The 27,265-nt window shown below is 44.5% G+C and overlaps 1 protein-coding gene across 2 annotated transcripts in view; it reads right to left on the bottom strand.

Annotated features, from left to right (window-relative positions):
- Positions 1 to 27,265, bottom strand: part of LOC121080636 (CBP80/20-dependent translation initiation factor-like) — a 154,736-nt gene that overhangs the window by 93,439 nt on the left and 34,032 nt on the right. For both annotated transcript variants that reach the window (XM_040578783.1, XM_040578784.1), the window contains exons 3-4: positions 2,984 to 3,057; positions 2,005 to 2,109 (exon numbers count right to left, since the gene is read on the bottom strand). In XM_040578783.1, coding sequence (XP_040434717.1) covers positions 2,005 to 2,109; positions 2,984 to 3,057 — 179 coding nt within the window. The remainder of the gene's footprint in view (positions 1 to 2,004; positions 2,110 to 2,983; positions 3,058 to 27,265) is intronic.

Genomic DNA, 27,265 nt, shown 5'->3' with positions numbered 1-27,265 from the left:
AAGAAGTTGTTTGAACTGGAAGAGCAAAAGCACAGCAAGAGCTAACGCTGGAAATTAAAGGCAGGCAAATTCAGGTCAGAAATGAGGTACAGTTCCCTGGTTTTCCTTAACCACTCCACTTTGATTATTCAGCACACCACCAAACTCAGCATCTTCCAATAAAATGAGATGTCTTTCTGGAGGAAACATGCTTCAGCCAAGCAAAGACACTTGAGGTCAATCAACTGGATGCAACTACATGGCCAACTTTGGGCAAGTGATTGGATGAAGGAATAGGATGTTCCCTTTGGTATTTAGCATAGAAAATGCATACTAAACAGCAACTTTTTTTTTTTTTTCCCTATTAATTTTTTCATTGCAGCATTAACATGTTAAAAAGCCCCACTCAAGCAAGAGGGAAAATGCCTAGCTAGCAGGTGGAGATTCTTGGAGGTTCAGCAAGCTGAATTGTGCTCAGCACAGATTTGGCATGGAGAGCTGAGGAATGCACAACAGACACAACTGTAAAAGTTAAAAAATAAAACCAATTTTGTCTATGCTTCTTCTATTTAGTGCAGGTTACTTACATGACCTGCATTTTGGGAGATGCACTGCTTGTGCTGACAGCATCTGTTTAAGTTTTCTGCATATACATGAATTCTTATCCCAATTTTACAGCTGTAGCATTTAGGGGGGATTAAGTATCTCACCTACACACTGCCTTCTCTACCTGTTGGCATCCTGGGAATTCAAAGTACACCAGGAACCGGAGGCAGACCATAGAGCAGATCCTGCTGCATCCTCCCTATACATAGCAGGTACCACTAGTAGGATCATCTGGCAAGTGTCATCAACCATGGAGCACATTAAATCTTATTTTACAGAGGGAGCACATTATATCTTATTCTACAGAGAGCCTTTAATCTCATTTTTTCAAAAACATCTATAGAAATGAGAGTAAACATCACCAAGGCACTTAGTGACTTAGAAATTTAGCGCTACGTTGTTCCAAATACCCTGAAAATTGCTGTTTATATACCTGCAGTAAATACTTACAGGGCAACAAAAAATAAATAAAAGTTTTACATAGTTGCATAAGTCTGCCTGTCACTATATGGTACAGGAGCCTGCTGCAGATGCTGAACCTGGGCTGGGGTGGGATTGCTAACCTGGTGTTTCTAAACAAGATGTGCAGCCCATGCATATAGCACTGGCCTGTACTTAGGTTAACACCAGCTTAGCAACAAAAAAAACTTCTCTTAGAGAGGATTTCCATCTCTACATACAACATGGCAATGAGATGTCACCTGCAATCTTCTCAACCCTGTCATATGGACTTGTTCTGATTTTTTTCCTTCCTTTATGCCCTGAACAATAAGGAGAGGAAAACTCAAGCTATGATTGTTTCTCAGTTTGCAGAGAAACAGTGCTGTCCATCTAAGCAACACTGGTGATCCACTTGGTGCCAGTATGCTTTTATTTAGCTTGACCAACCAACAACCAAAGAGGAATCCAGCAATACCATGGAAGCTCCTGGAAGCTGTCACCACCAAAAGGAGCTGTTCAGTGTTTTCACAATTGTATGGCTAGCAGAGGGGGGATGAACACTTGGATCTACATGGATCACATCAATACTCTCTCCTTTCCTGAAGTCTTGCTGGGGAGCAACCCTGTCACTCATGGAAACTGTAACTGGGATCAACACTAAGTCAAGATCTTTCCTCCAATACTCAGAGATGTTTAAATCTAGGAGACCTGGATCTAGAAAACTTGGATCCAGTGTGGATTAAAGACTGAACTCTACCAAGCAATCCAAAATATAGCGAGCAACTCTGCTCCAGCCCAGAGCTGGATGATAGAAGAGCCAGACAGACTGATCATGGCATCCTCAAACCCCACACATGGTCCAGTGCCTCTTCCCCATGTCCTCCACATGAGCTGTTCCACCAAGCTAGCATTCCTACAGCAAGGGAGAAGTTGGAGATGTTGCTGGCAAGCATGGCATCACACACACATGGCACTCACCCTTCTTTGTCTATGTGAGGCAACGGGTGTTTGGAGGTGTTTCGCAGCTTCCTGTGAAATTGGGTGAAATCTAGTTTTTCAGGCTGCAAGTCCCACGTCGCACCACTAGGAGAGAAAAATAGGGAAAAACAAAGAAAGTAAGTCCACTACTAATTAAACACCACAGAGCTGAAGAGCAGAAGGCACATTGGAGCCTGCAGATGAGGAAAGTTGGTACTTCTGGAAGCACCACTGCCACAGAACACATGGATGCAAGCCTCCAACCTTCACATTGCTGCATCACATTTAATTTCTTCTGGTCTTTTGGAGATACTGAGCTTGCACTAAACCCCTAATTTTGATGTATGATGCAGCACACACCTTGCAAGCTACACTTGCTCTCTGTATTAAGGGGGTATTGCAATAGGTAGTGGTCTGGTCCATGCAATGGAGAGGTCCTCTCTGGTCCTGCACAACCTGCCCTCTCCAATGGCCTGAAGCAAGTCCCAGGTGAGAACTAAACCCCTGCAGACTCTTGCAGTGCTCCAGGCACAGAGATATACATGAAACTGGACAGAAAGCATATTTCACCGCTTCCCCGTGTTGAAGCAGCAGCTGAAGAGCTCTTCCCAGCAGCTACAAAGCCAACACATGATCACACCTCCAGTTAATGAAAGAGTAAAATCCTGGAGTAGCAGCTCAGAGCTGTCTCAAGTCTTGCCTGCGCAGCTCTCGGATGACTGCAAGTAATCCTATCAGTACTGGTTTCAGATGTTTGGACTGCAAACCCATCCAGTAGCCTCCCCTAAGCGCACAGGATGCTTTAAGTAGATTGACTGTGCTTAGTGCCATGGGCTAAATGGGGATAGAGAGGAGGAGCAGTGACGTGAGTATCAACAGGGTACTCACTGATGCCTGGGTACCAGTGGGGTGGACACATGGGCAAAGGCTAAGAGAGGACAGAGTCCATCTCTCTCAAAGGACTTTAAAACCAGCTTACCTGAAGGAGTCAAAGGTGTTGGCAGCCCAGATGTCTGTGCCCAGCATGTCAAGGGAGCTCTCCTTGTTGCCATTCTAGGAGGGAGGGAAAGGCAGTTACTCGCCAGAAGGCACGCGGTGCTATCCGGACCACGGCACAGTCCGGCACAGCCTCTCCCACCGCCAGCCGCAGAGGTGTCCTGGCTCTGCACGTGGGCTCCTCCACTCCCGTGTGAATCCACGCTCACTGCAACACAGAGTCCCCTCGCCCACTGCAAAAGCGCACCGTGAAGGCAAAGAGTGACACAGTTTCAGCCTTGGAGGACACAAAGCTGCGGACAACACGGAGCAGACAACATGCAGGCTCAGCTCTGACTCCAACCCTGTCTTCCTACCCCACTGTCCACAACCTTCAAGACCCCACCAAGGTCCAGCAGGCAGGGTGACATCCTAGCCATGAAGACACTCAGCTTCAGAGTCACAGACCAGTTGAGGTGGGAAGGGATCTCTGAAGCTCATCAGGTCTAACCCTCCTGCTCAAATAGGGCCACCTACAACCAGGTGCCCAAGACCACATCCAGATGGCTTTAGAATGTCTCCAAGGATGGAGATAGTTTTCACCAGCTGCTACCAGAGCCTGCTGTCACCAAATAAGGACGGGGAAAGCTCAGTGCACACTACAGATGGTCACACTTTGCATCCATTCCCAGCACAACAACCCATTTAGGCACCAGATACTCCAAACACAGACACGTTGCTTCCTTTTTTTGTCTTCTCCAAGGAATCATGAATTAGATTTTAACCTCTGGGGATCTGCAGGTCAATATGTCTCTGCACAGAAAAACTACCAGAAATCTATAAAATTCTCATGGTCAGTTATGGAAGCTGAGCTTTTTATTTTAGGCAAACACAAGCAAAATTTTCTCCTGTCAAGGAGAGAAATTATTTTTCTAAATCCTTAGGAGCATCTTCATGTAGTATAATGAAAATACACATGCACAAGTCTTCATAGCTATCACTCAAAGAAGAGATACCTCTTCTTGCAGACAGATTAATTTCTTTTTCAATTTCCTATGGGCACGGGATATTTTAAGTACCTGTCAATGAGACAGCTACAATAGGATTTCCTAAGAGTAAAGGATTTGGGTTCAGGGAGAAAGACTGGGAACATGTAACCAATTGCAATGAGGCTGAGACAAATCAACAACAAAGATATTAAACAGCAAAAATTTAAGATGAAAGCAGGTTCCTAATGCAAAAGGTTGCATCCTAAAATTGTCACCCAAATTCAGCTCAGTATGGGAATTCTGAAGAGCTCGAAACAAAGCATCTAGCAATTACCCTCTGATGCTCTGTTTGAAATCTGTTTGGATGTGGCTGGAGGGCCTTGGCATTGACACCTCCTAACGTGCAGCATAAGCGGAGGCAGCACAAGCTGTCCCACCCAGCTGCCCTGCACCTCCTCAGCGCATCAGCTCGTCGGTGCTCTACCAGTGAGCAGGGTCAGCCCTGGCACAAATCCCGGCAATTAGGGGAAATTGCAGCCATGTTTTAGGTGGTGCAGGAAGCCAGATGGGTGCAAGCTTCCAGGCAGCAGTTGGATGCTCCCACCCAAACTGGGCTGCAGCTCCTGGCCCTCCTAGCTGATGTCCCCATAACCTCTTGGAGATGCTCCAAGCATTAGCCAGACTCCATAAAGACGGCGCCAGGGCCAAATGATAACACACCTTGCCATTTAGTCATGAGTCACTACGATCATTTCAAGACATCCTTTTGGTCTTCGATGACCTGTTTTTACAACCACTTTCTGTCTTGACTCACAAGGCAGGGAGCATGCTTGCTGCCCAAATGAACCTGTGCTGCAGGGTGTTTACTAAAATGCTCAAGGCACGGTACCAAGACTTAATAATAAGACTTTAAAAAAGCCAATTCTCAAGTCTGGGGACAAAAAAAAAATTAAAAAAAAATTGCATGTATTTAAGAAACTACTTGCTATCAGTTCCCCCAGGACTGCAATTAACAACCACAAGCAGTTTTAATGTGAAGATCCAGCCCTCAGCTTTAGATAATAATTTTCACCACAAAGAGGTTTTAGTACTGCAGAAAATTAATTAAGCCACTAGGAATGATGACTGAGACACACTGACAAGAATAACATCATACTCAGACAGACCAGAGATGTGGTAAAGCAGACCCTACAGACAGTATGGTTTAAATGCATGTCTATCACCTCTGTCCTCCACCCCTGCGAGCACGCATCGCCTCTACCACCGCCGCTCAGCCCCTGTCGCTGCCCACACAAACAGAGGGACAGACCACACTGCCAGCTCTGTGGACTCTGACTGCTTACCCATGCATGCAACTTCAGCAAATTCCCCACAAAGTCAGCATTTGCATGCACGCAGCAGCTTTCCAAAGCCCAGCTCAGCGTCCCACTGGTTCCTCTCACCGCTACCATCCTCCAGCAAAACACTACACATACAAAATCACGCTCTTTGTTGCACTATTGCAACTGTGTTAGCTCATTGCTGTGCTTGGCGTTAACATAGAACAACACCAAGTGGTTGGCTGAGTCCATGATGTAAATTCAGGGATTATCCTGGGTCATGTGTTACTTAAGCATTTTTCAGTTTGATGTTTGAGGAGACTCCCCCACCTTTCCTCCTGCTCAGGTGCCTGCAACCCCTGGATGCACTTTGGTAGAAAACAGAAAAGATAGATAGATACTGAACTGTCTGAAAAGGCTCCAATTAACAGTTTCCTTGTTGAAAACGGCAAGTTTTCATAAGAAAAACATAGATGTTTTGAGGAAGACAGTATTATCCCTGCTCAAAGAAAGGATACATTGAGTCTCGTTCCCACCAGAAAGGATCATCACTTTCCAGCAACCATGCAGTTCTGTGGGTCCTCTCCTACCAGAGCATGGCTCAGGAGGACAAACTATTTCCTCAAGCTCTCCACAATGGATGAGATGGATGGATGGACTAGGACTTTGACCACTGGCCCTGTATCTCCCAGAGCCTGTCCTCCACTTCTGGCACAACCACTGCTCACATGTGCAGAAGCAGAGCAACTCCAAGAGGACAGAGGAAGACAGATGCTAAAACACGCAGAAGAGGTCTCTGGACTGAGTTCAAGGAATGAACCTAAAACCAAACCAAAAGCATACTCCTACAGTCTTTTGCAGGGCAGGAAGGTAACTCCCCATCTAGCCCTGCTGACGGCTACCATGGAAAGCAGCGTGACTCAAGGTCACCATTTAACACCATCTATGTGGTGTCTACTCATGTATCAACTTCTAATGAAGACTTGCCAAAAAATGACAGACATCTCTTAATTTCCCAAAATTAAAATACTCCAAGACTTTAAATAAAGAAAAATAACCTAATTTCCTTTGCACTAAACTAGCTGACTAGGGACTTCTTTCCCAATATTAAGGCACCCAGCATACCTCAACAGACTTATTGAGGCTGAAGGACAGCTCCAGCCCTCACAGCCATGTCACACATTATGCATGAATTAAGTAAGTCTCTGAGGTGTCCTTCATAATTGCCATGCACTCACACCCTACGCGCAGACACACACACAAAACACATCGTTAGGAGGATGCCTCTGATAAACAGCAAGCAAAGGACACAAGTTCAGCACATCACTACCAGGTATACCTTGGTCGATTGCCTGAACTGTCTGCTTCTCCCGGGGCTGCCAGACCTGGATCCAGACCCACACCTAGAGCCTGACCCAGGTCAGGATCCTGTGCTCCCACTGCTGCTGTGATCCCAACCTTCCAGGAAACAACAAACAGCTCGCTTTAGTCAAGGGCAATGCTGTCCTGCACCCACAAAACCCACTGATCTGGTGAGCCAGGAGAGCTCCAGCTCCCAGACCACCCATGCAAGCACCTACAAACCCATGCCCATGCCCAACACCCTGATTTTGGGGCTTTCTCAGAGTCCTTCAACACCTTCTATTTACACATTGCAAAGGGATGACATTGTGGGAAGCTTCAAGGAAGATAAAATTTGGCTCTAGTGCTCTAGTCTCTGCATGGGGAAATATAACACTTGCCTCCTCTACCTGCATGAGGATTAATTATGCATATTCAGCAATCTCAAGTCCTCTAAAACTGCTTAAGGGCATTTGGGACAATGCTCTTAACATGCTTTAACTCTTGGTCATCCCTGAACTGTTCAGGCAGTTGGACCTTCAGACTGAAACAGTCTATTCCATTCCATATCCTTAATTCCCCTCCCAAGCCTAAATCCACTTTTCATTCAGTTTTTCCCTCTGCTTAGCCCACTGTTGGAGTCCAGCTACTCACATAACTGAAAATACCTGGAGTTCACCAGGAGACACAAATAACTATTCTTACCCATTAAGGAGCTGTCCCCACTGTTCTTTATTCTCCTAACACTTGTTCTGCTGTCAAGCAACCTGCAGGTTTCTTGTTCAGCCTGTAGCCCTCAGGGCAAGATGAGTCATCTGGAAACCAGAATAACTCCCCCAACCAGCCTTGTCTACCCAGACATCCCACAAGGTGCTTGGGGAGAAAGGTGGATATTGTCAGGGTAATTGCTCCAAAAGCTTTGCTCAGAGGTTTGGGAAAGACCTTTGAAGTGACCCAAGATGATTAAAAAACCATGAAATCACAGAGTGCAAAATATTCAACTCTGTTGTACTCTGAAAATCTGGGAAATACAAAGGGGAGCATGTGTTTCAGGATGGGTGTGAGAGCTGGCACTTACACAGGGCTTCTCGTGGCTCAGACATCCACCCTGCAGACACTGCCACGGGCTAAAAACAAGGGCAGAGCCACCTTGGCCTTCAAGAGCCAAAAAGACTTGCCAGCAAAGCAAGGGGTGAACTCCTCTTTGCATACAACAGCAAGTCCAAGTCACCAATTTGGGGGCACAAACCACATCCCAGCTCCACCACTGCCACCCAAGTTGGATGGGGCTGGGAGACAGCCACACAGCAGATCCCAAGCTACTTAAGGTGATGCTACCCAGTAGGTCCAGCACAGACCTCAGCGTATGTGAAACATTTAAGTGTCTACCCAACACAAGGGACTGGAAGCAAAATGGATGAGTACTGGTTTCTGTGTTGCTCCAGCTGCACATTCTCCATCCTCAAACCTAGCAAGTCTCAAGCAAGTTCAAATATATTGTGGTTGTTAGTGGTTGTTACAGCCTAAAATCAGCACCGACTTCAAAAGAGGAGGTCAAATGGTTTCACATTGTATATAGATGAAATTTGAGAGGTTGTGGTTATTCCTACCACATGTTACAACAACAGTAGAAAGCACCTTCTTCCCTCCTCATCACTGTGACCTGAAATCTCCCTGGCTGAGAAATATCGAGTGGCACAAAGTTAAGGGAGTTGATAAACTGGCAGGGAGGGGAAAAAACTTGATCAATGCCACTTGTAAGACATGGGCAGGTGGCCACTTTGGGAAACCTTGGGGGTGAGCTAGTCTTGTAGGCATCCTGAGAAGTGAGAAATAACTCATTTGACATGGGAAAGCTGCGCACCAACTGGAAAGGTGGCTGGGACAAATAAACCTTCACCACCTAGATGTTCAAAGGACTAATTACCAGTTTACTGTATCCTACCCACTGAACATCTTGTCCATCCATGTATGGAAAATTTATGTGCCAACTGCTACAATGGGACCAAGTCAGCATATGCACCCCTTGCTTTAAAAGACACTGAAAAGGAACATCACCATTCCATTATATCCAGTTGATTCAACTTTTGGTCACTTGCCTGCAGACCTGAGGTTATGCAAATTCCAGAAATGCTGCTGGCCACAATAAAATTCTTGTGAGAAACTGAGAGATTGGTACCACCATGCACCGGTGTCCAAACCCACTGAGACAAGCAAGTGGATATGACAGAAACCAGTTAGATGAAAATCACAGGTATGCTTTCACTACATCAGCTTGTCTCCTGGCTCTAACTCATGGCCTGGGGTCTTCTTCCTGTTCATGTTCCTTCTCTTTATCATGCCCTATTAATATTTATATTTAAAAATTACTTATTTTTAAAATAAAAACTGTTGAACTAAAAATTATTGAAACTTCTGTTGAAGCTGAAACAGTCCAGATGAGTATGGCCTAAATACTCTCATGTTCAAACTCACCAGCACAGCCAGGCTCAGTATTTTACCTAAATTTCTGACTAATTGCCAAAGATGAACAACTTTTTACTGCTACCTTACTGACGTGGGTTAAAATCTCCAGAACAGAAATACATCCACCAAAAACTCCCTAAGACATTTCTGGTGGCTTTGTGCCCTTTAATAAAGTCCTTTTGTGCTAAAATGAACCCTCTCTGCAGACCTCCTTTCTGCAGGAGCAGGGAAGCTCACACAAACCTCATGGTTGATGCTAGAGGAGTGGGTGAGAGTATGCAGGTAATGATCACTCCTTAATAAACAACAACCGAGCAACAAAATCCCTCCACCGGTATCATTGCAAAAAACATAAAAACCCCATCCCAACCCCAAAAAGGCAGCTGGACTTCAGTAGAAAGCTGAGGCTCCATGGTGGAGAGACATGGCACTGCTCACCCTCCATCCCACAGCATGGCCACCTACATGTCTCCCACCCAGTGCTCTCGCTAAATTAATTCAGCATGTTGTCCACTGATCTGAACAGATTTGTCCACAGCTCTTGAGAAAAGCTGAAGAAACGGGTGTAATGGCATGAAGTTTTCCATCCCATGTCCTTGCCTCCTGCCAACCCCAATCCCCCATCATCTGGCCTCACTACTCTCTGCTGTGCCCTCAAAAGACAAAGACTCCCCCAGTCTCTCCCAACACCCCAAACAGCCCTTGAACTCTTGTTCCCAGCTCTTATTTGGGCTCCTCCACCTACCAGTCATGGTCTACACTCACCAGCAGGAGACAGGACCTCTGAGCCACGTTTTGGGGCTGGGAGGGAAATGTCACCCCCTCCAAAGTGATTCCCAGCAGCTGCTCTCATCCACGCCAATCCCTCTGGCCAAGCTCTGCACCCTCTTGGGAACAGCAAGGCTTGTGCACGCTAACACTGCCAGCCACCCTCCTGCAGAAAGTAGCTGTCAAATTAACACTTGCATTTTAATTAGCAATAATCATGTTTCACTTACACTGCAATTTTCACCTTCGCAGCTAGCTCTTTGAGCCATGAACTAATTAATCCCACTCCCTTTGCCAGCTCAAGAGTTAATACTTCCTGCTGCTTCGGTGCAAATTTGAAAATCCCATTTGCAGCAAAAGGAGGTAACTTCCCCCAATGCACAGGAATTAAACGGAAACATGGTGACCACCTACGTGGTTGCTCTCAGTGACAGTAAGTATGGGTGAAGCCAGTCACGTTAGAGGTGTACACCAACCATGGCAATACCACAAGCTTTAAGTGGCCTGAATACATCAGTGGATTCTTGATGAGATTCATGTTCAATTGTATGTAAAAATCTCAATATTCAGTGTACAGCATTCACAGCTTGAGGTGGGCCAAAGAAAAAGGAGAACCAGAAAGCCAGAGGACACAAAAGCCTCTGAGTTATCCCCTGGGAATAACACTGGTTTCACCACTGCGACTACAAGGAGCTCCCTAGATCAAGTTGTGGGGTGTCCTTCAAATTACTCCCAAACTTTTAGTTTTAATCCTGGTCAGAACAGAAGACATCTATCATGTCAAAGGTCCTTTGTGAGGTTTTTCTGCAGCAGATGTTTTCACACACCCACTTTGTGCTGCAGCTATGAGAGTTATGACACTGGACTCCAAGTATCTCCCTGCTCTTCTAAACCTATTCAAGAACAACCACTCCCACTTTTCAATGGAAAAATAATGGTTTAATTATTTTAATAATTTAAAATGCCCCTTTTAAAAAAATATATAAGATTACTGTAAACATTTTAATAGGGACAAATTTCCAGCTTCCTTCTTCTCAGTGCTTTGCATAAAGCTATAAGAAAACCAGAAACCTTACCCTTATAAAAGATTCATGCAGGAACACCAACCACTTTGGCTCTACTCCCTCCCTCCCCAGGTCCATCCCCACCTTCGCTAGCCTTCTCCAATCTGGAACCATACCTGATCACTGTTTTGGTAAAGGCACAGCAGAAAGGACACTGAACATCGCTTGGAGCTCTTCTCCAACCAGGAAAAGTAAGGTTTTACCTACACCTGTGCCACAATACAGGACCAAAGGACCTGATGGGCTTGGAAGTAGGAGGTTAAGCCTACAAGATCTTTCTGGACTCATCAGGAAAGAGCCCAAGCCTGTGTGGTTGTGTTCCTTCCAGACAACATTGGAAGAGATGTGTTAGCCAAGGATGTGCTAGATAGCTCGTTTACGTGCAAGGATGAGGATGAGGAACACTGAGAGCACTCAGAATGGCACCAAGAACTTCACACGGGCCATGGCAACGCAGCAGCAAGCCCAAGCCTCAGAGGAGATGGCTCACATCATCCCTTCCCTGCCAAGAGCCTCGGCACTTGTTGACCTATGCAACCAAATCTGGAAGAAGAATGGAGACCTCAAAAGCTAACTCAGTTACTGCAAATTCCACAAAAATAAGAGTGTGGGAAGCTCTCCCTTCAGTGGGCAGACCAGCATCATCCTGTCCACTCTACACACACAGAAACTGAGGGTGATGAGACATCCTCCCACATGAGCCACTAGTGACACCAGGCCTAGAAGACACCTTCCTCCATCCTTGGTAAGCAGCAATAGTTCTTCTAAATCAGGCAGCAAAGCACTTTGCGCTCCCAGATCTTCAGACACCCAAGCAGGTGTCTGCTTCATGAGGGGGGGTGCTGCTTCATGAGCTGTATCCCGAACAGAAATCCCAGAGGAAGTTAAACCTATATATTAAAGGACTTGATTTCTGTCCCAGCAGTCCTCTCCGACCGTAACTGAACAGGGCTGCATTCACTACATGGAAGGAGTGTCACCCAGCAATTACAGGCAGAAAACCACCGGGTGACTGGTTTTCTCAGAGCTCCTCTTTGCTCATGGGCAGGTCACCTCAGTTAAAGATTTAATTTCTTCCTCTGTCAGGCAGGGCTACACCAATCTGTACTCACTGGCAAAGTCTCAAAACAACTCCCTGTCTTTCACTTTCCCTTTTTCTTTTGGAAATGAAGCAATGGCGACTGCAGTCTGCCAGCACCTACTTGTCCCAACAGGTCTTCAGCGTAGTGGCCAACCTTAACCAAATTCAGTATAAACTGGCCCTGAGCTATGATACAAGTGGGTCAGGGAGATGGAGAACCCCAAACTACCTCCAGGATCATCCCTCAAGCTTTGCTGAGCAAGAAAATCACTGTGCTTCAGATCTGGACCCAAGGATGGGTAACTAAAGCCAGACACAGGCTGTCTACCAGCACGGGGAGATGAATTAAATCTTTGGTCAGGAGATCTTGCCAGACTCTTTGCAAGCAGCACCCACCCACTCTCCAGCGCTGATCTGGTTAGCCAAGGATCTGCTGCCTGCTGTCATCAGATTTAAGCCAGCAAGAAGACAACTTCACAACCGACTTGACAAGTTTATGAGACAGCAGTGCTGCTCAAAGGAGCCTCAGTCCAACTCCGGACCTAGTGACATGGCCACTGCCCAAGGCTGTGAACCATTGCCACCTGCCTCTGCAGCATCCATCAGGGAAGATTTCCTGGTGTTTGACCCCATGTGGTCAAACAACACTGATGCCTGTAAAAAAATATCTCTGGAATTGCAAGAGAAATCTGCAGTGATAGTTTGTTTTTTCTGCTTTCTATACAATTAAGTTCTACTGTGCATTGAAATCTGTCATTTCCCAAGAGACAACTTCCACACATCCCCCCATCCTTACTATTGTTTTTGCTTTGGCAAAATAGCAGCTTTTTCAACCGTGACATCATATGGTTGGAAGCCAAGCACTCATCGTCAGAGGGGTTTTTGAGGCTCAGGGGGAACATGTGAAAGAGAGATCTGAAAGGTTTAAGTGGATCTGCTCTGCTCCCACTCCACACACAGCAGTGAAGACACCTCCTCTGGCTGCACCTCCCCCAGATACAGGCAGGTCACGTCCTCTGCTTACAGTCCAAGCTCACTACACGAAGCATCTCCTGCCTGGAAATGTTTTGGTACTAGCCCAGCACGATGCTTCTTTCAGTCATGGAGACATTGGAAATAAAGTTTCATGTAGTATTATATTTAATTTTGTGGGAACTTCTTATAATTTCCTTATCAGCAAGGCTTGGGTTTGGGTTCAGACATGCTTTGGCAGGATGTGCCAGGCTCAGTGACTGTGGCACACAGTCCCTGCAAAGCCCTCTACATCTCCATGCTACCAAACAGCGCAGGACACTCAACATCTTAGGCTGTTAACTTGACAGCACAGTCCTTGAGGTGCTCTAGACCCTGGCCAGTTAAATCATCTCCAACCAAGACCCAAGAGTGACAACCCACCACCTCTGCCTGCCACAGGGATGCTGCTGTTTCTACTGGCTTCATGGGAAGGCAAACCAAGTCATCTCCACCACCAGCTCCTCGGGGAGGACAGCAGAAGGGTGCTACCAGCAGGGTGTAGGATAATCCAGATGTGATTCCATATACCCTGCCTGCTCTTTCACTGCTCAGTAGTGACCATCAACACAACCATCACCTGGAGAAGACTCTGAGGTCCCCAATCATGCAACAAGTCTGCTGCACCTGGTAGGACAGGGACAAACATGGAATTAAAAAGTTAAAATAAACTGCAGTCCCATTTACTGCCAACACCACAGGCTTTTGCTTGGTGATGACGGGTGACAGCCAGCCCCCATGGGGGAAGGGATGGACTTGGCCAACAAGGAGGATTTTCAGCTCTCTGTCTCCCACCGCCTGGAGAAATGGGACAAACCTGCAGAGTTGCTCTGGTTTTTGTTAATGCCCTTTACATAAGGGGAGCCTGGGATGGAGCTGCTGCCAGATCTTTCATGTACCAAGAGCTCCGCTGGCCCTCTAAATACATACCATACCAGAAGTCTTTTACTTAATGAATTGCTCTCAAAAATATATCAAAGAGCTTTCTATATGCAACAGCCTCACAAGGGGAATGCAAATAAAGTATTATATAAAATCTTCCCACTGGGTCTTTTCAGAAGAAAAAAAATCCAAACATAAAAAGATTTTAAATGATTCCATTATCTAAACTTTTCTTATTTATAGAGGTAATACAGTGCTCAGCTAGTACCTTGCATACCTCAATGGAGTGGTCTTCACCCCAGAGGCTCACACAGTGCTAGCAGAACTTCTGGGGGTTATCATTCAAATACAGCAGGGCTTAGCCAAGCATGGCAATGCCATGCAGCAAACGAAAGCATTCACAGTAAGAAACAAGGAGAATTATAAATGAGCTGAATGTAATTGTGAGGCCAGGATTTTCTCAGCATACTACAAGTTCACAAAATATATCTCATTAGATCCTCCATAAGCAGACCATCTTCTCACAGCCACCTGCCCACAGAACTGGAAAGACCAGAGTAAAAGGTTTCTAGGGGGAATTCTCTCCATTTTTAAGCCATTGCTTTGTACAGCATGCACAAGTGCCAGCCTATGGGCACTAATCCCCATATAGTCTCCCACAGTTGCTAATAGCAGGTCTCACCAAGCAATGCAAAAGCAGGGCAAGTATGGAGTGGTCTTCCCAGAGGTACCCAAAAATGTTGGAAAAACAGCAATTTAGGAATATCCTGGACTGCAGGTTGCATCAAGATACCTTATTTTTACCCTTAAATTGCACATTATCCAGCAATTGCTCTCAGCCCCACACTTAAACAACATCCTGCAGATGCTTATATACACATGTATTATACAGAGATGTCTGTATAAACACATAATACACCTATACACACACACAAAAAAAATATCTTTCCTTTATTTGCCTTGATCTTGCTGGATCCTACAGACAAGAATTTCAAAGGCATCAGGTACTTAGGGATGCAGAGGGGGATTTTCAGGCATAGGGAAGTCAGCTTCACTCTAGGTTCACCTATAACCTTTAGGAAGCCAATTACTTTTGAAAATGTGGCACTGGACTACTCTGCCTTCACAGAAAAGGAACCAGATGCTGAATATATTTCCAGGTGTAATCTGGATTTCCATATAAATGCCCTTTCTGATTGCCAGGTTAGAACCGCACGAGGCAAATCACGGTCACCGATACATAATGCACATTTTCACAGTAGCTGGAGCCAGCAGAAATCTCATATCCAGGTATTTTTCAACTAAGACCGGTGCATATTGCACAACCGGCAATGCAGAAATCTCAGCTGGAAACAGAATAGGGAAAACAGGAATTTGAGTTTCTGACCAAACCTCTCAGAATCCATAAAAATTTGAAACAAAAAAAACACCCCAACATCCTTTGGGAGATAATTAGCCAGCTCTTTTTTTTTTACCACATTTGAAAAGTGATTGATAATTTACATTCAAGACAAACACCTTATTAATGATATTTTTTTTTTTAACATTTAAAGCTACTAGTGAAAAATCAACAGCCAGAAATGGTAATAAACTGAACCTCATCCTCGCCAGCAGCATTTCACTTGTATATCAGTAACAGCAAGAGAAATGCTTGCCTGGACAGAAGAACAATAGCTTGTAGCTCCTCTTTGGTGCCAAGGAAAATTTGTTACTCGCTGTTAAAGGAAGCCCAACATGGAGAGAAATAATTACTAGCTCCGCTGCAGGGTGGGAGAGAGCCCAAATGCAGGGAAAACAGCTTGGGCATTGGGGAATGTTATTTGTATATAGAAAACAGGCTCCCTGTTAGAGGAGATCAAATAGGTTTAAATGGGGGGGGGGGGGGGGGGGGGGGGAGGAAACCAACAAAATCCCCATAAGTTGAAACAAAAGGGAGCATGGCACCAGGCAGATAGAAGATGTCAGGGCTGCAATGACAGGAGTCGGGAAAGCATCACTCACGCATGACTCCTGCATCTTCCCATGGTACCCACTAGAGACTGACACATCAGCTGAGCCCTCGGGTGAAGAGCCAGGGACCTTCTTCCACAGGGAAAACACCTAGTCCTGCTAACACCCCAAGCAACCCAAGCAGGCTCGATGGACACAGCCAGCCTCCCAGACGAATTTCAAGCAGCCAGCTGTGATGCTGGGAGGGAACCCAGACAGGGTCCTGCCATGGAATATTTCAGAGCAGATGAAAGCTATAGTAAATTAAATCCACAATTCCATCTGGCACCTTCAGAAGTTCATCTGAAGCAGCATCTCTGTACAGCACACACCTTCCTACACAAGATCTTGTCTTTGCAGCATGAAGATGTTTGTAAAGATGCTCCCAGTATACTTGCATCCAGGCACGTGGCAGAGGGGGATGCATGAGCCCCCATCCCACAGCCAAGCAGCTTCCAGCATGGCTCCACACAAGAAGAAATTGTGCCCAAAATGGGAGCTGCAATATGCCCTGCTCAGACTGGCACAGCCTCTTGTACGACCCTGCAAGGGGCTCCCAGGCTTCTTCTTACAGATCCCACATGTGAAACTGAAGCCTGGAGGACATCAAGCAGGGCAAAACCATCAAAACCACCAGTCTGAAGCCTCTTCTCCAGATGGAACATCCAACAGCCACAACTGCAAATGCCACTTCACCCTTTCCTGCAGCTGGCTTGGTCTAATATCTTGGGTGAATGCTACTCTGTAAGAGTTGATGGTGGCATGGTGGAACAGCAGCTCCTCAACAAGGTGACAAGGGCCAAATCCATGCCTCCACCCTACCCAACCCTCTCCCATGTAGGTTCTCACGCAGAGGAGGGACAGCCACCTCCAGCGATGCCAGCCACACTTCATAAATACTCTTCACTGATGTTCACACCATGTACAGCCATCAAAACCAGTTCACACCCCACACAAGCTCTCAGTACATGCCATTTTGCTTTTTCTACCAGTTGACCCTCTCAGTTATTTAATCCTCTTCCCTACAACACTATCCTTCTGCTGCAGCACATAACCAAGACACAGCTACACAAAGATCCCTTATCCCAGCTACATCTCGTACTTCCAAGTCAGCTTTGATGCTCCACATAGGTCACTCACACAGGTGGCAATAAGCAGCTCTTCAGGAATAAATGGGACACCCCATATTTTTTCCCCTTCATCACAGAGCAATAAGCTCCTGGTCAAAGCATCCATCCACACATTGGGATGTTACCCACCTCCCATGGTTTTGGTGGAAGCAAGCTTTTGGAAGCCGAGCAGCGGAACATATCTCCCCTTCCATGGGAGAAGAAAGGCTGGCAGCCCTGGTGGGCTCCGTGCTGCCAGATGAGGCAGTGCAAGAACAAAAGCAAAGGTTTGGTGAGGAAGAGCTAAACACAACCCCTACCTGATTGTGTTCATGAGACAACGAGCCCTTCCCTCGGGATGGGGAACAGCTGCCATCAAACTGCTCGCTACAATCTGCCATCCACTGTAAAAGGGATAAATAAAGGGACTGCGTAAAATAATAGCCAGGCTGGGGAAAACTGCTGTGTCAGTTCACAGCGCACAGCAAACACTGTCCAGCTGTGGGCATTACTGCATGCATGCAGACCTCCTGCTTTTTGCAGATGATCCCAAAAGCTTTGGCTTGGAAATGCTCCACCCATTGACAATAAGCAGAGGGAAGACACAGGAATAGTTGCAGGAAGGCACCTGAAATGATGCTTTGCAATAAAACCCATCTCCAGAATTTTTTTGCAGACTCCAACAGCAAATGGTATCTCAGGCGTGTGGTACACACCAGGGCAGCTTAACTTGATTACCCTTCCATAGAGTTTTCCACGGAAAGTTGGGACATTTCTGCTTTCCCCAACTCTGCTTGCTTCAGGGACAGATACAAGTCCTGAGCTGCCAAAACCCTGTGGTTTTATTTTAAACAAAACAGAAAACAGAGCTCAGTTGCAGGTTTGGCCAGTGCTGTATGCTGCAGCTGCGATGTGCAGCCTGGATGGCAGCTCTGCTGTCATACTGGCTTCATCCCATGGTGAAGGGCATGGGCATCAGGGGACTTCCTGGCCATATGAGATCACGAGCTGCTCAGCCCCGCTTCCCCCAAGATGCCTCCACCAAAATAATTCAGTTTGGGGTCATTTAAGGTCCATTTTTCCCCCTCAAAGAAATGAAGGGCTGCATCATACTGGGGAAAAAAATAAAACAAAAAAGAGCAGTTTTCACTAGACAAACATGAAAGGCACTGCTTAATCCTAAAGTCACTTTGTCACCTCCCCCCCCCCCCCCCCCAACAAATTTGAGACTGAACCTTGGTGACCAGCCCCCATTTCTGAGGTCTTTCATCCTGGAAGTGCTCAGCTGCTCCAGAGACACTCACCGCTTGGATGCCATCACTAAGGCTGATGCACCAAGAAAATGAAAAGCCAATTCCACACAAACAGCAACTACCTGAGGGCTTTTTGACAGGTACGGATGAGGCCACAAAAGAAGAGGCAGAGCCACCTCTAGAACTGCCCATGATCCCTGCACGCCTCTGCTCTTATCAGAGAGCCCGTTCTAGCTCACCAGATGGGGGGATCTCAGCCTCACCCTTAATGAGCTCCTTAAAGAGCTGCCCATCACTCTCCTGCCACCTCTGTTGACCCACCTGGAAAAGCTCACAATGCCATCACTCTTGAAAGCCTTCTGCTAGACCTATACCTATCTCCTTTAACAATTCTGAGTTCAACCACACACCTGGAAAGGTCTCCAAAGTACAACTCACCCATTAGTATGTCCACAGCCAAAAGAAAATTGCATCATCCCTCTGACTTTCCTCTTTTTCCTGGTGGGAGCAAGGTGGGAGACATCCCCACTTTGGGATCCTCTAGACTGGTGATGGATTCAGCTCCCGTGTGAGCAGCGTGAAGGATGAAGCAGCATACAATGTGCCTTTCCTTCCTTCCCCTGGCATGCAGAGAAGTTATCTGTGGATGTGGTACCATCTAAGCATCTCACATACATGGGTGAGTAGATTTATCCTCTCTCAAGGAGGGAAAACATTACTGCAGCCACAAGGAAATGAACCGCAGACAGATCAAGCAACTTGCCCAACATTAAAGATTAACTTGCCCACAGAACCTTACAGTCAAAACCAGTTTTCTTGGACTCAGCCTGTTGTCGATTTGTTAAAGAGTTGAGATCATTTGATTTTATTGGTTTGATTATCTGATTTTATAGAGTTATTTTATAGAATAGAAATATAGGAGGATAAGAAATATTTTTAATGAAACTTATAGTTGCACAGTAAAAGCTGCTATGAGATCTTCTGTACGTCCTGTATCAAGGCTAGAAGAAGGGCCTGGAACTATTGTTAAAACATAGGTAATAACTCTAGGGTTGAAAGGTTCCTTTGTATCTAACTAGTCTTCTGTATAAAGAAAGTATATTGAGATGTCAGAATGTAGGATTAATGGGAACTGGGGAGAGTCGACTGGAACAGCTTGTAGTTACCTGCCAAGAAACTGTGAACTTTAGTAAAAGGTAATTCCGGCAGGGGGAGATCGCGACCACCAACTCATATACCACCTACCCAAATCGTACCCCAGACCCATTTCTGGACCTTTCTAAGCTTTATTGCGCAGAATCAGATATGGGAGGAGAATATGTTAATGATTTTTGGGAAATGTTATGATTATGCATGAATACTTAATGAATATGTATGAGAAGTATTATATATGGTGTTTGATTTTGAGACCTGGCGTGCGTTGATCGCGAGAGGACTCGCTCACGCACCCGGCCGTCAATAAAGAAGTGTCTGCTTATCTACATCACATTGGTGTCGATAAGTTCTTCATTCCGAGATTTCGGTAACAAGCCCAGTGCCTTCCCCCTAAACTCATCCTTTTTCCTCCAGCTCTCATTGAGAGGGAACATGCCACCTTCAGTCAGTCAGGCTGGCTTCCAGCAGGGTTATTCCAGGAAGCTGCAGGATACGTGTTGTTTATTCCTTGCTTTGATAAGAAGTGATCAGGCAGAGAAAATCAGAAATAAAAATTCCTGATTATTTCTTATACAAATTTGGGGTATGAAGTGGGAAAATGAGTTATCTTCGGGAAGCAAGAGATTAATTCCTTCTTAATGCATCCCTTCAGACACTGCTTGATAAAAGCAGGTAATCTATATAAAAACCCATCCTCACTTCTTGTGCCATTGAAAAGGAATGAGGCATAAAACCCTAAAGATCCACCTGAGAAGAGTCTCAGGTCTGTAAAAGCCCCATTCTGCCTTGCAAAATTGCTCAACTTGGTTCCTGAGGAACCACAGCATGCAGCGCTGAATCGCCCTGCTCTTGCTCACTGTGCCCAAGCCTAAGCCATTGTTGCAAACTGCTGTACCAGGTACTAGAAATCAAAAATTAGGTAAAGTTAGACACATCAATAGAAGAAAATGGTAGCAAGCCAAGATTTATGTAAAAGATCCTGGCAGGGTCACTTATGAAAAAAGGTTGAAAGGTTCAACTGATGCAAGAAAATATAGTGAAAAACCTAAAACCCTGCAGGCAGGAGTTGCATAGATAACAGGAACCATCAACAGTCAGGCAGGAGCCTCAGTGTCTGCGAGAGCTCAGCCAGCTCAACACTTCAGAAGGGACAGTTAGTACAGATGTAGGTGAGCTCCACAAGAATGTAAATCAGTAGCCTTCTGACAAGGACATGCTAATTGCTAAAAGAAAAACTACTGAAGTGATAAGACTCAAGGACACTAGAATAAGATAATTGTGGTAGTGGGAGATCCAGACCTCCTACTCAAATGGCCCCCCAAAAAACAGAGTGAATCCCCCACTTGGGGAGCATGCATAGTGAATTTAAAATGAACTGTACCTTTAATTTGAAGTGAGAAAGCAACTAATAATTAGTTAGTGGGTGTAGACTTTGGGCAGAACTAACCAACTTCACTGTATAAATATGTACTGAGAGTACAACTATGTGTGCAAGTTAGGAGGAGCGATCCCCCTTGCACCCAGTGCCACAATAAACATACCTGCTTTATAACTTATGCTGAGTTATAGAGTTTAATTCCGCATGTCACAACTCTGAAGAAGACCACTTGAGCAGGGTCAAAGGCTAGAACGACCCTCTCAAAATTGAGGCAAAGAGAAGACTCTGCCTAAACTCCGCCTGTCATTAATATGCAATGTGATATTGTAATTACATGAATAATGTATGAAAAGATGTTGCAATCACGTATGTCAAATGTATAAATTAGCCTGTTTGGCACTTATGCTTCAGAGCGAGTTTCAGTGGCATGAACCACCTCCTCCCCTGCGCAGAAAATAAATACCTTGCTACTAAAAGTACAAGAAGTATCTTAGCAGTTTTCTTCATTCTGAGGTTTTTCAGCATCAGATTTGGTGACCCAGATGGGACAATCTCTGCTGAGCTGCAGAGATCTTCGGAACATGGGACACCCTTACTGCGCACCTGGGTAAGGTTTACCTAGAGGGACTCCCTTTCTCAAGGTCTCTTGCAGCCAGCGGACACGACTCACTGTATTCTGAGAAAAAGGAATTTATACATTTTCCTGACCTGTTCTGTTCTGGCTGTAAACCCGTAAGTCGACACAAGAGACTTCTTGGTCACAGAATGGAGAAGAAGAAATGTCTCCTTAAGAAGGATTAATTCCCTGTACAGGGATCTGTTCCCTGTACCTGTTTGTACAGTATTCCTGGAATTAAGGATCCTTGTAGGCCTCCCGAGGGAAGTGGGTTGTGACCTTGGTGAGACTGAATGTGGGGACCCCTTTTGTCTTGTTATGGCTAAGTCTTTTGTGTTTATGTGTTATGAATTGGAGCTGTGTGTTTGGCATTTTGTATGTTAGTATTGTCATTTTGAGTTGTCTGTCTCATTTGTTATTGGATTGATAACCTTTTGTGTTGTTTCTTTTGTTATTGAAAAAGGTAGAGTGGATCTGGGATATTTTTTCACCTAAATAGTGTGAAACACCTGTACTTGTTTCTTTGCCCGAGTCGCTCAAGGAAACTTATTGCTGAGGGCGGCATGCCAAATGATTTGGTTCTTGAAGTCTTAGTGACTACACTGTTAGAAGATTTATGAGAAGCAATGTTGAAAAGTTAACTATAAGCATACTACACTGTGTACGACCAGGAAATAAGATCAGGTAGAACCTTGAATTTGTGGTGTATTTGGTGTAGCTTTAACTGGCCAATCAGAGAAAGCATACTTTTTGAAACCTCTTAAATATAAAATTGGAAAGCAAATGGCAATACATCAGATTCTGTATTTACCAAACTCACCCAAGTCCCTATTGGGCAGGGACTTGTTAGAAAATTTAGAAATTAAGATCAAATTCAAACAGGGTAAAATCGAATTCAAAGTGAAAGAAGAACAATTGATAACATAGCTTGGTTATGAGCTGTGTGAAACCAAAACAAAATGACCAAATTATAAAACAAACTTTAAATCACCTTTGAATGGGAATCAGTTTCCAGTGGGAGAAAAATGAAATTAGCCTGGACAGTGTTACCTCAAGGGTTTAAAAAAACAGCCCCACTTTATTTGGCAATCAGTTAGCTAAAGAATTAAAGCTATGGCAGCAGCCACCGGGAGATGGTATTCTTCTACAATATGCAGATGATCTGCAAATAGCAACTGAAACAAAGAAAGAATGTCTCCAATGGACAATCTCTTTTAAACTTTCTGGGTTTAAGCAGCTATCAAGTCTCTCAACAGAAGGCGCAGCTGGTGCAAGAGAAAATGATGTACCTGGGATATGAAGTTTCTGGTGGACAACGTTCCTTGGGAACAGCGAGGATAGAAGCCATCTGCCAGATGCCCAGACCACAGATGGTGAGAGAACTGCAAGCCTTTCTGGGCACGACAGGTTGGTGTCATTTATGGATCTATCAGTATGGACTGATTGCAAAGCCATTGTATGACCTGCTAAAGGCTACGAAAGATAACATAGCCTGGAACCCCGAAGCAAATAAGGCCTTTAAACTGCTGAAGCTGAAACCCCAGGAGGCTCCCGTGTTGGGTTTACCTGATGTGACAAAGCCTTTTTGGTTGTTCTCCCATGAAAGGCAGGGAATGGCCTTAGGGGTCCTGGCTCAACAATTAGGGCCAGACAAGAGACCAGTAGCTTACTTCTCCAAGCAGCTGGATGAAGTGAGCAAAGGTTGGCCCAGTTGTCTGAGAGCAGTAGCAGCAGTGATCATAAACGTTAAAGAAGCCAGGAAATTCACCCTGGGACAGAAAATAACCGTACTAGTTTCTCACACAGTGTCAGCAGTGTTAGAGCAGAAAGGAAAGCGTTGGTTATCACCCTCCAGATTTCTGAAATACCTGGCAATCCTGGCCAAATCAGATGACATAACTATTCAAGTGACTAATATTGTCAACCCAGTTTCATTCCTAGAAGGAAAGACCTCAGCTGAAACTATCACTTGTGACAGCCTGGAGATCATTCCAGCCATCCAGATCTCAAGGAAGAACCTCCCCCAGAAGCAGAAGATTGGTTTTCCTACAGGAGCAGTTTTGTGAGACAAGGCATGAGAATGGCTGGCTATGCAATTACCACAACAGAACAGGTGATTGAATCAAATCCTTTGCCAGCAGGAACTTCAGCTCAGAAAGCAGAACCGATAGCTCTCATTCGAGCTCTAGAAATGGCAAAAGGTAAATAAATTAACATTTGGACTGATTCTAAATATGCCTTTGCCATTGTTCACGCACATGGAGCCATCTGGAAAGAACAAGGACTTTTAACTGCCCAAGGAAAAGCTGTAAAATATGCTGATGAAATTCTATGACTGTTAGAAGCTGTCCAACTCCCATCACAAGTGGCTATAATACATTGCTGGGGACACCTGAAAGGTAACACTGTTCCAGAAATAGGTAACAGAAAAGCTGACACAGAAGCTAAATTAGCTGCTGCAAGAAGCAAAGAAATACCAGTAGCTGCACTGGTACCAGAAAAATTAGATGCAGAGAAAAAGGTTGAGTATGAAGAGTCAGATTACTAATGGATACACAAAAATGGAGGTAAGCTGCTGGACAGTGGATGGGGTCAATTGAAAACAGGTCAGTTAGTGTTACCAGGAAAATTAATGTGACATTTCGTGAAAACAGAACATAAGACACACTGGGGATTAAATTCTTTGTATCAGCATTTGAGAACTAGAGTAGCAGGACCAAATTTGTTTACTACAATAAAACAAGTCACATCACAATGTGAACTTTGTTTGAAAAACAATCCCAACACTGGAACTAAAGTACATCAAGGGGCAATAAACAAAGGATGTTTTCCAGGTGAAATTTGGCAAATTGATTTTTCCGAGATCCCAAGAAAGGGGGGATTCCGATATCTTTTGGTTTTGACTGACACATTCTCTGGGTGGCCTGAGGCATTCCCATGCAGAACAAACAAATCATGAGAAGTAGTTAAAGTTTTACTAAACAAAATTATACCACGGTTTGGAGGTTCTAAAAGCATACCATCAGATAGGGGCTCCCATTTCTGTGCACAAATTGTACAAGCAATAAGTAAAGCACTGAAAATCGATTGGCAACTGCATACTCCATACAGACCACAAGCAAGTGGACAAACAGAAAAGATGAATCATCTCATTAAACAGCAAATAGGCAAAATTTGTCAAGAAACAAATTTACATTGGTATCAAGCTTTACCTATTGCTTTAATACGTATAAGGGTCAAGCCAAGATCTAAAGAAAAACTGAGTCCTTTTGAAATTTTGTATGGTAGACCATATGCAATGAATCCTGTTAATAGTGAAGCCTTAGATCAAATAGGTAATCAATACGTGTATGATTGTTATAACAGCAGGAAAACAACTGAATAAGAATGCTATTGTAGTACCAGAACATCAGCCTAAGCAACCTTATTGTAAACTACATCCATTTAGTCCTGGTGATATGGTATATGTTAAGAATTTTTCAGGAAAGCCTCTGGAAGAGAAGTGGGATGGGCCATACCAGGTGTTGCTGACCACCTTTACTGCAGTCCGGATAAAAGAGCGACCGACTTGGATCCACTACTCTTGAGTCATGAAAGCTCCTGAGAAAACATGAACATCAGAACCTGTGAGATCAATGAATTGATGATAATCAGTGGCCTTTTGATAAGTATGATGACTTTGATCCAAGCCCCTACATTAGAATGGCCATGGTCTGAAGCCCATATTGTCAAATCTTTCATAACTAACCCAGGAGCTGACAAATTTGGCAATTTATGTTATCATGATATACCCAAATTGAAAATAGGCATAATCTTTTAAGGCAACACTTAGGCATCCAGACATAGAGAAAATGGTCCAAGAAGTAAACAGAACAACTTAGCACATGCTATGGCAAGTTAAACTTGACACTGAAAGCATCAAAGCAATCTTAATCAAAGTTGAACAAGTGGGAGAACAGCAATGGTGGGACATTATTTTTTTTAGGATATTAGCCCAACACAACACAAGTCTTTAACTCTCTGGTACATCCAGTCATAATATTAGCAGCAGCATTAATTTTCCTGACGTTGCTCAATGTGTGGGTATGGTACAAACTAAGAACCATAGTCAGAAAGATTCAAATAATGTGAGCAATGATACATATGTGCCAAAATTCTATGGAACTAGAATCAAAACGAAAGACTTTGTAAATCTTAAAAGAAAGGGGGGACCGAAAAGGAAAAAGGCCTAAAAACCTAAAGATTCACCTGAGAAGAGTCTCAGGTCTGTAAAAGCCCCATTCTGCCTTGCAAAATTGCTCAACTTGGTTCCTGAGGAACCACAGCATGCAGCGCTGAATCGCCCTGCTCTTGCTCACTGTGCCCAAGCCTAAGCCATTGTTGCAAACTGCTGTACCAGGTACTAGAAATCATTAATTAGGTAAAGTTGGACACATCAATAGAAGAAAATGGTAGCAAGCCAAGATTTATGTAAAAGATCCTGGCAGGGTCACTTATGAAAGAAGGTTGAAAGGTTCAACTCTGAGGAAGACCACTTGAGCGGGGCCAAAGGCCGGAATGACCCTCTCAAAATTGAGGCAAAGAGAAGACTCTGCCTAAACTCTGCCCAGGCTCCGCCTGTCATTAATATGCAATGAGATGTTGTAATTACATGAATAATGTATGAAAAGATGTTGCAATCACGTATGTCAAATGTATAAATTAGCCTGTTTGGCACTTATGCTTCGAAGCGAGTTTCAGTGGCATGAACCACCTCCTCCCCTGCGCAGAAAATAAATACCTTGCTACTAAAAGTACAAGAAGTATCTTAGCAGTTTTCTTCATTCTGAGGTTTTTCAGCACCATACACAGCCCTATAAACATGAAATACTGCACTTAGCTGCAGTTTCACAGAGAAATCCTAATTAAACTTATACACCAATGGTCTGGGGTATAACCACATTTAGCTGTTTAATTTGAGATACCTCTAAAGTTTAATTAAGATGTTCAATGTTCAGATCTTTCATTATTATTCATTTTTCTTTTAAAATAAAACCTCACTGTCTTTAAAGAGAGCATTCCCAGAATTGACATTAAAAACCCAGCAGCTCCTTTTTTATAGGGTAGGCCAGGGAAGAAAGCTAAAATCCCATTTCCACAACTGGAAGATGGATTTGGTTGTTGCAACCAAGGATCTTAATGCAAAAACTGTACAAGGGCTGCCAAAAGAATTGGCGGGTTTTCTCCTTGAGATGCAGAAGGAGCCCAGGCTATGGGCAGAGCTGTGGACAGGCTGAAAGTGGTTGTAAAATTCTGACTATTAATTTATTTGTAATTCAACAGTATTTCTAAACTTGACACATCAAATAAAGCAGCACTTGTCTGTTTGACCTGAAGTCCCTCCAAAAATGTCACTTTTAAAATTTATTTTCTCCCACTTCTAACAGCTTTGATCCTCAAATTGTAAGAGACCTCTTCGGCAAATTATATTCTCAAAAAGCTTCCTGTGATTGGTAATCTCTTTACACCAAGCTAATATATAAAGGGTCTAAAGCTCTAGATGAGATCCTCGGCTCCAGCAAACCTGCACAGCTCAGATACCAGCAGTGTTTATCTAATTTACCAGATAAGAACGGGATCCTCCATATATACAGAATCACAGAATGGTTTGGGTTGGGACCTTTTAAGATACTCTAGTTCTAAACCCCCTGCCATGGGCAGGGACACCTTCCATCAGCCCAGGTGGCTCCAAGCCCCGTCCAGCCTGGCCTTGGGCACTGCCAGGGATGGGGCACCCACAGCTGCTCTGGGCAACCTGTAAAGAATTTCTTCCTAATATCCAATCTAAATCTCTTCTCTTCCAGCTTAAAGCCATTCCCCCTCGTC

The sequence above is a fragment of the Falco naumanni genome, chromosome W, assembly GCF_017639655.2.
Source record: "Falco naumanni isolate bFalNau1 chromosome W, bFalNau1.pat, whole genome shotgun sequence".
NCBI classification, from domain to species: domain Eukaryota; kingdom Metazoa; phylum Chordata; class Aves; order Falconiformes; family Falconidae; genus Falco; species Falco naumanni.
This window is presented reverse-complemented; position numbering and strand designations above follow the sequence as displayed.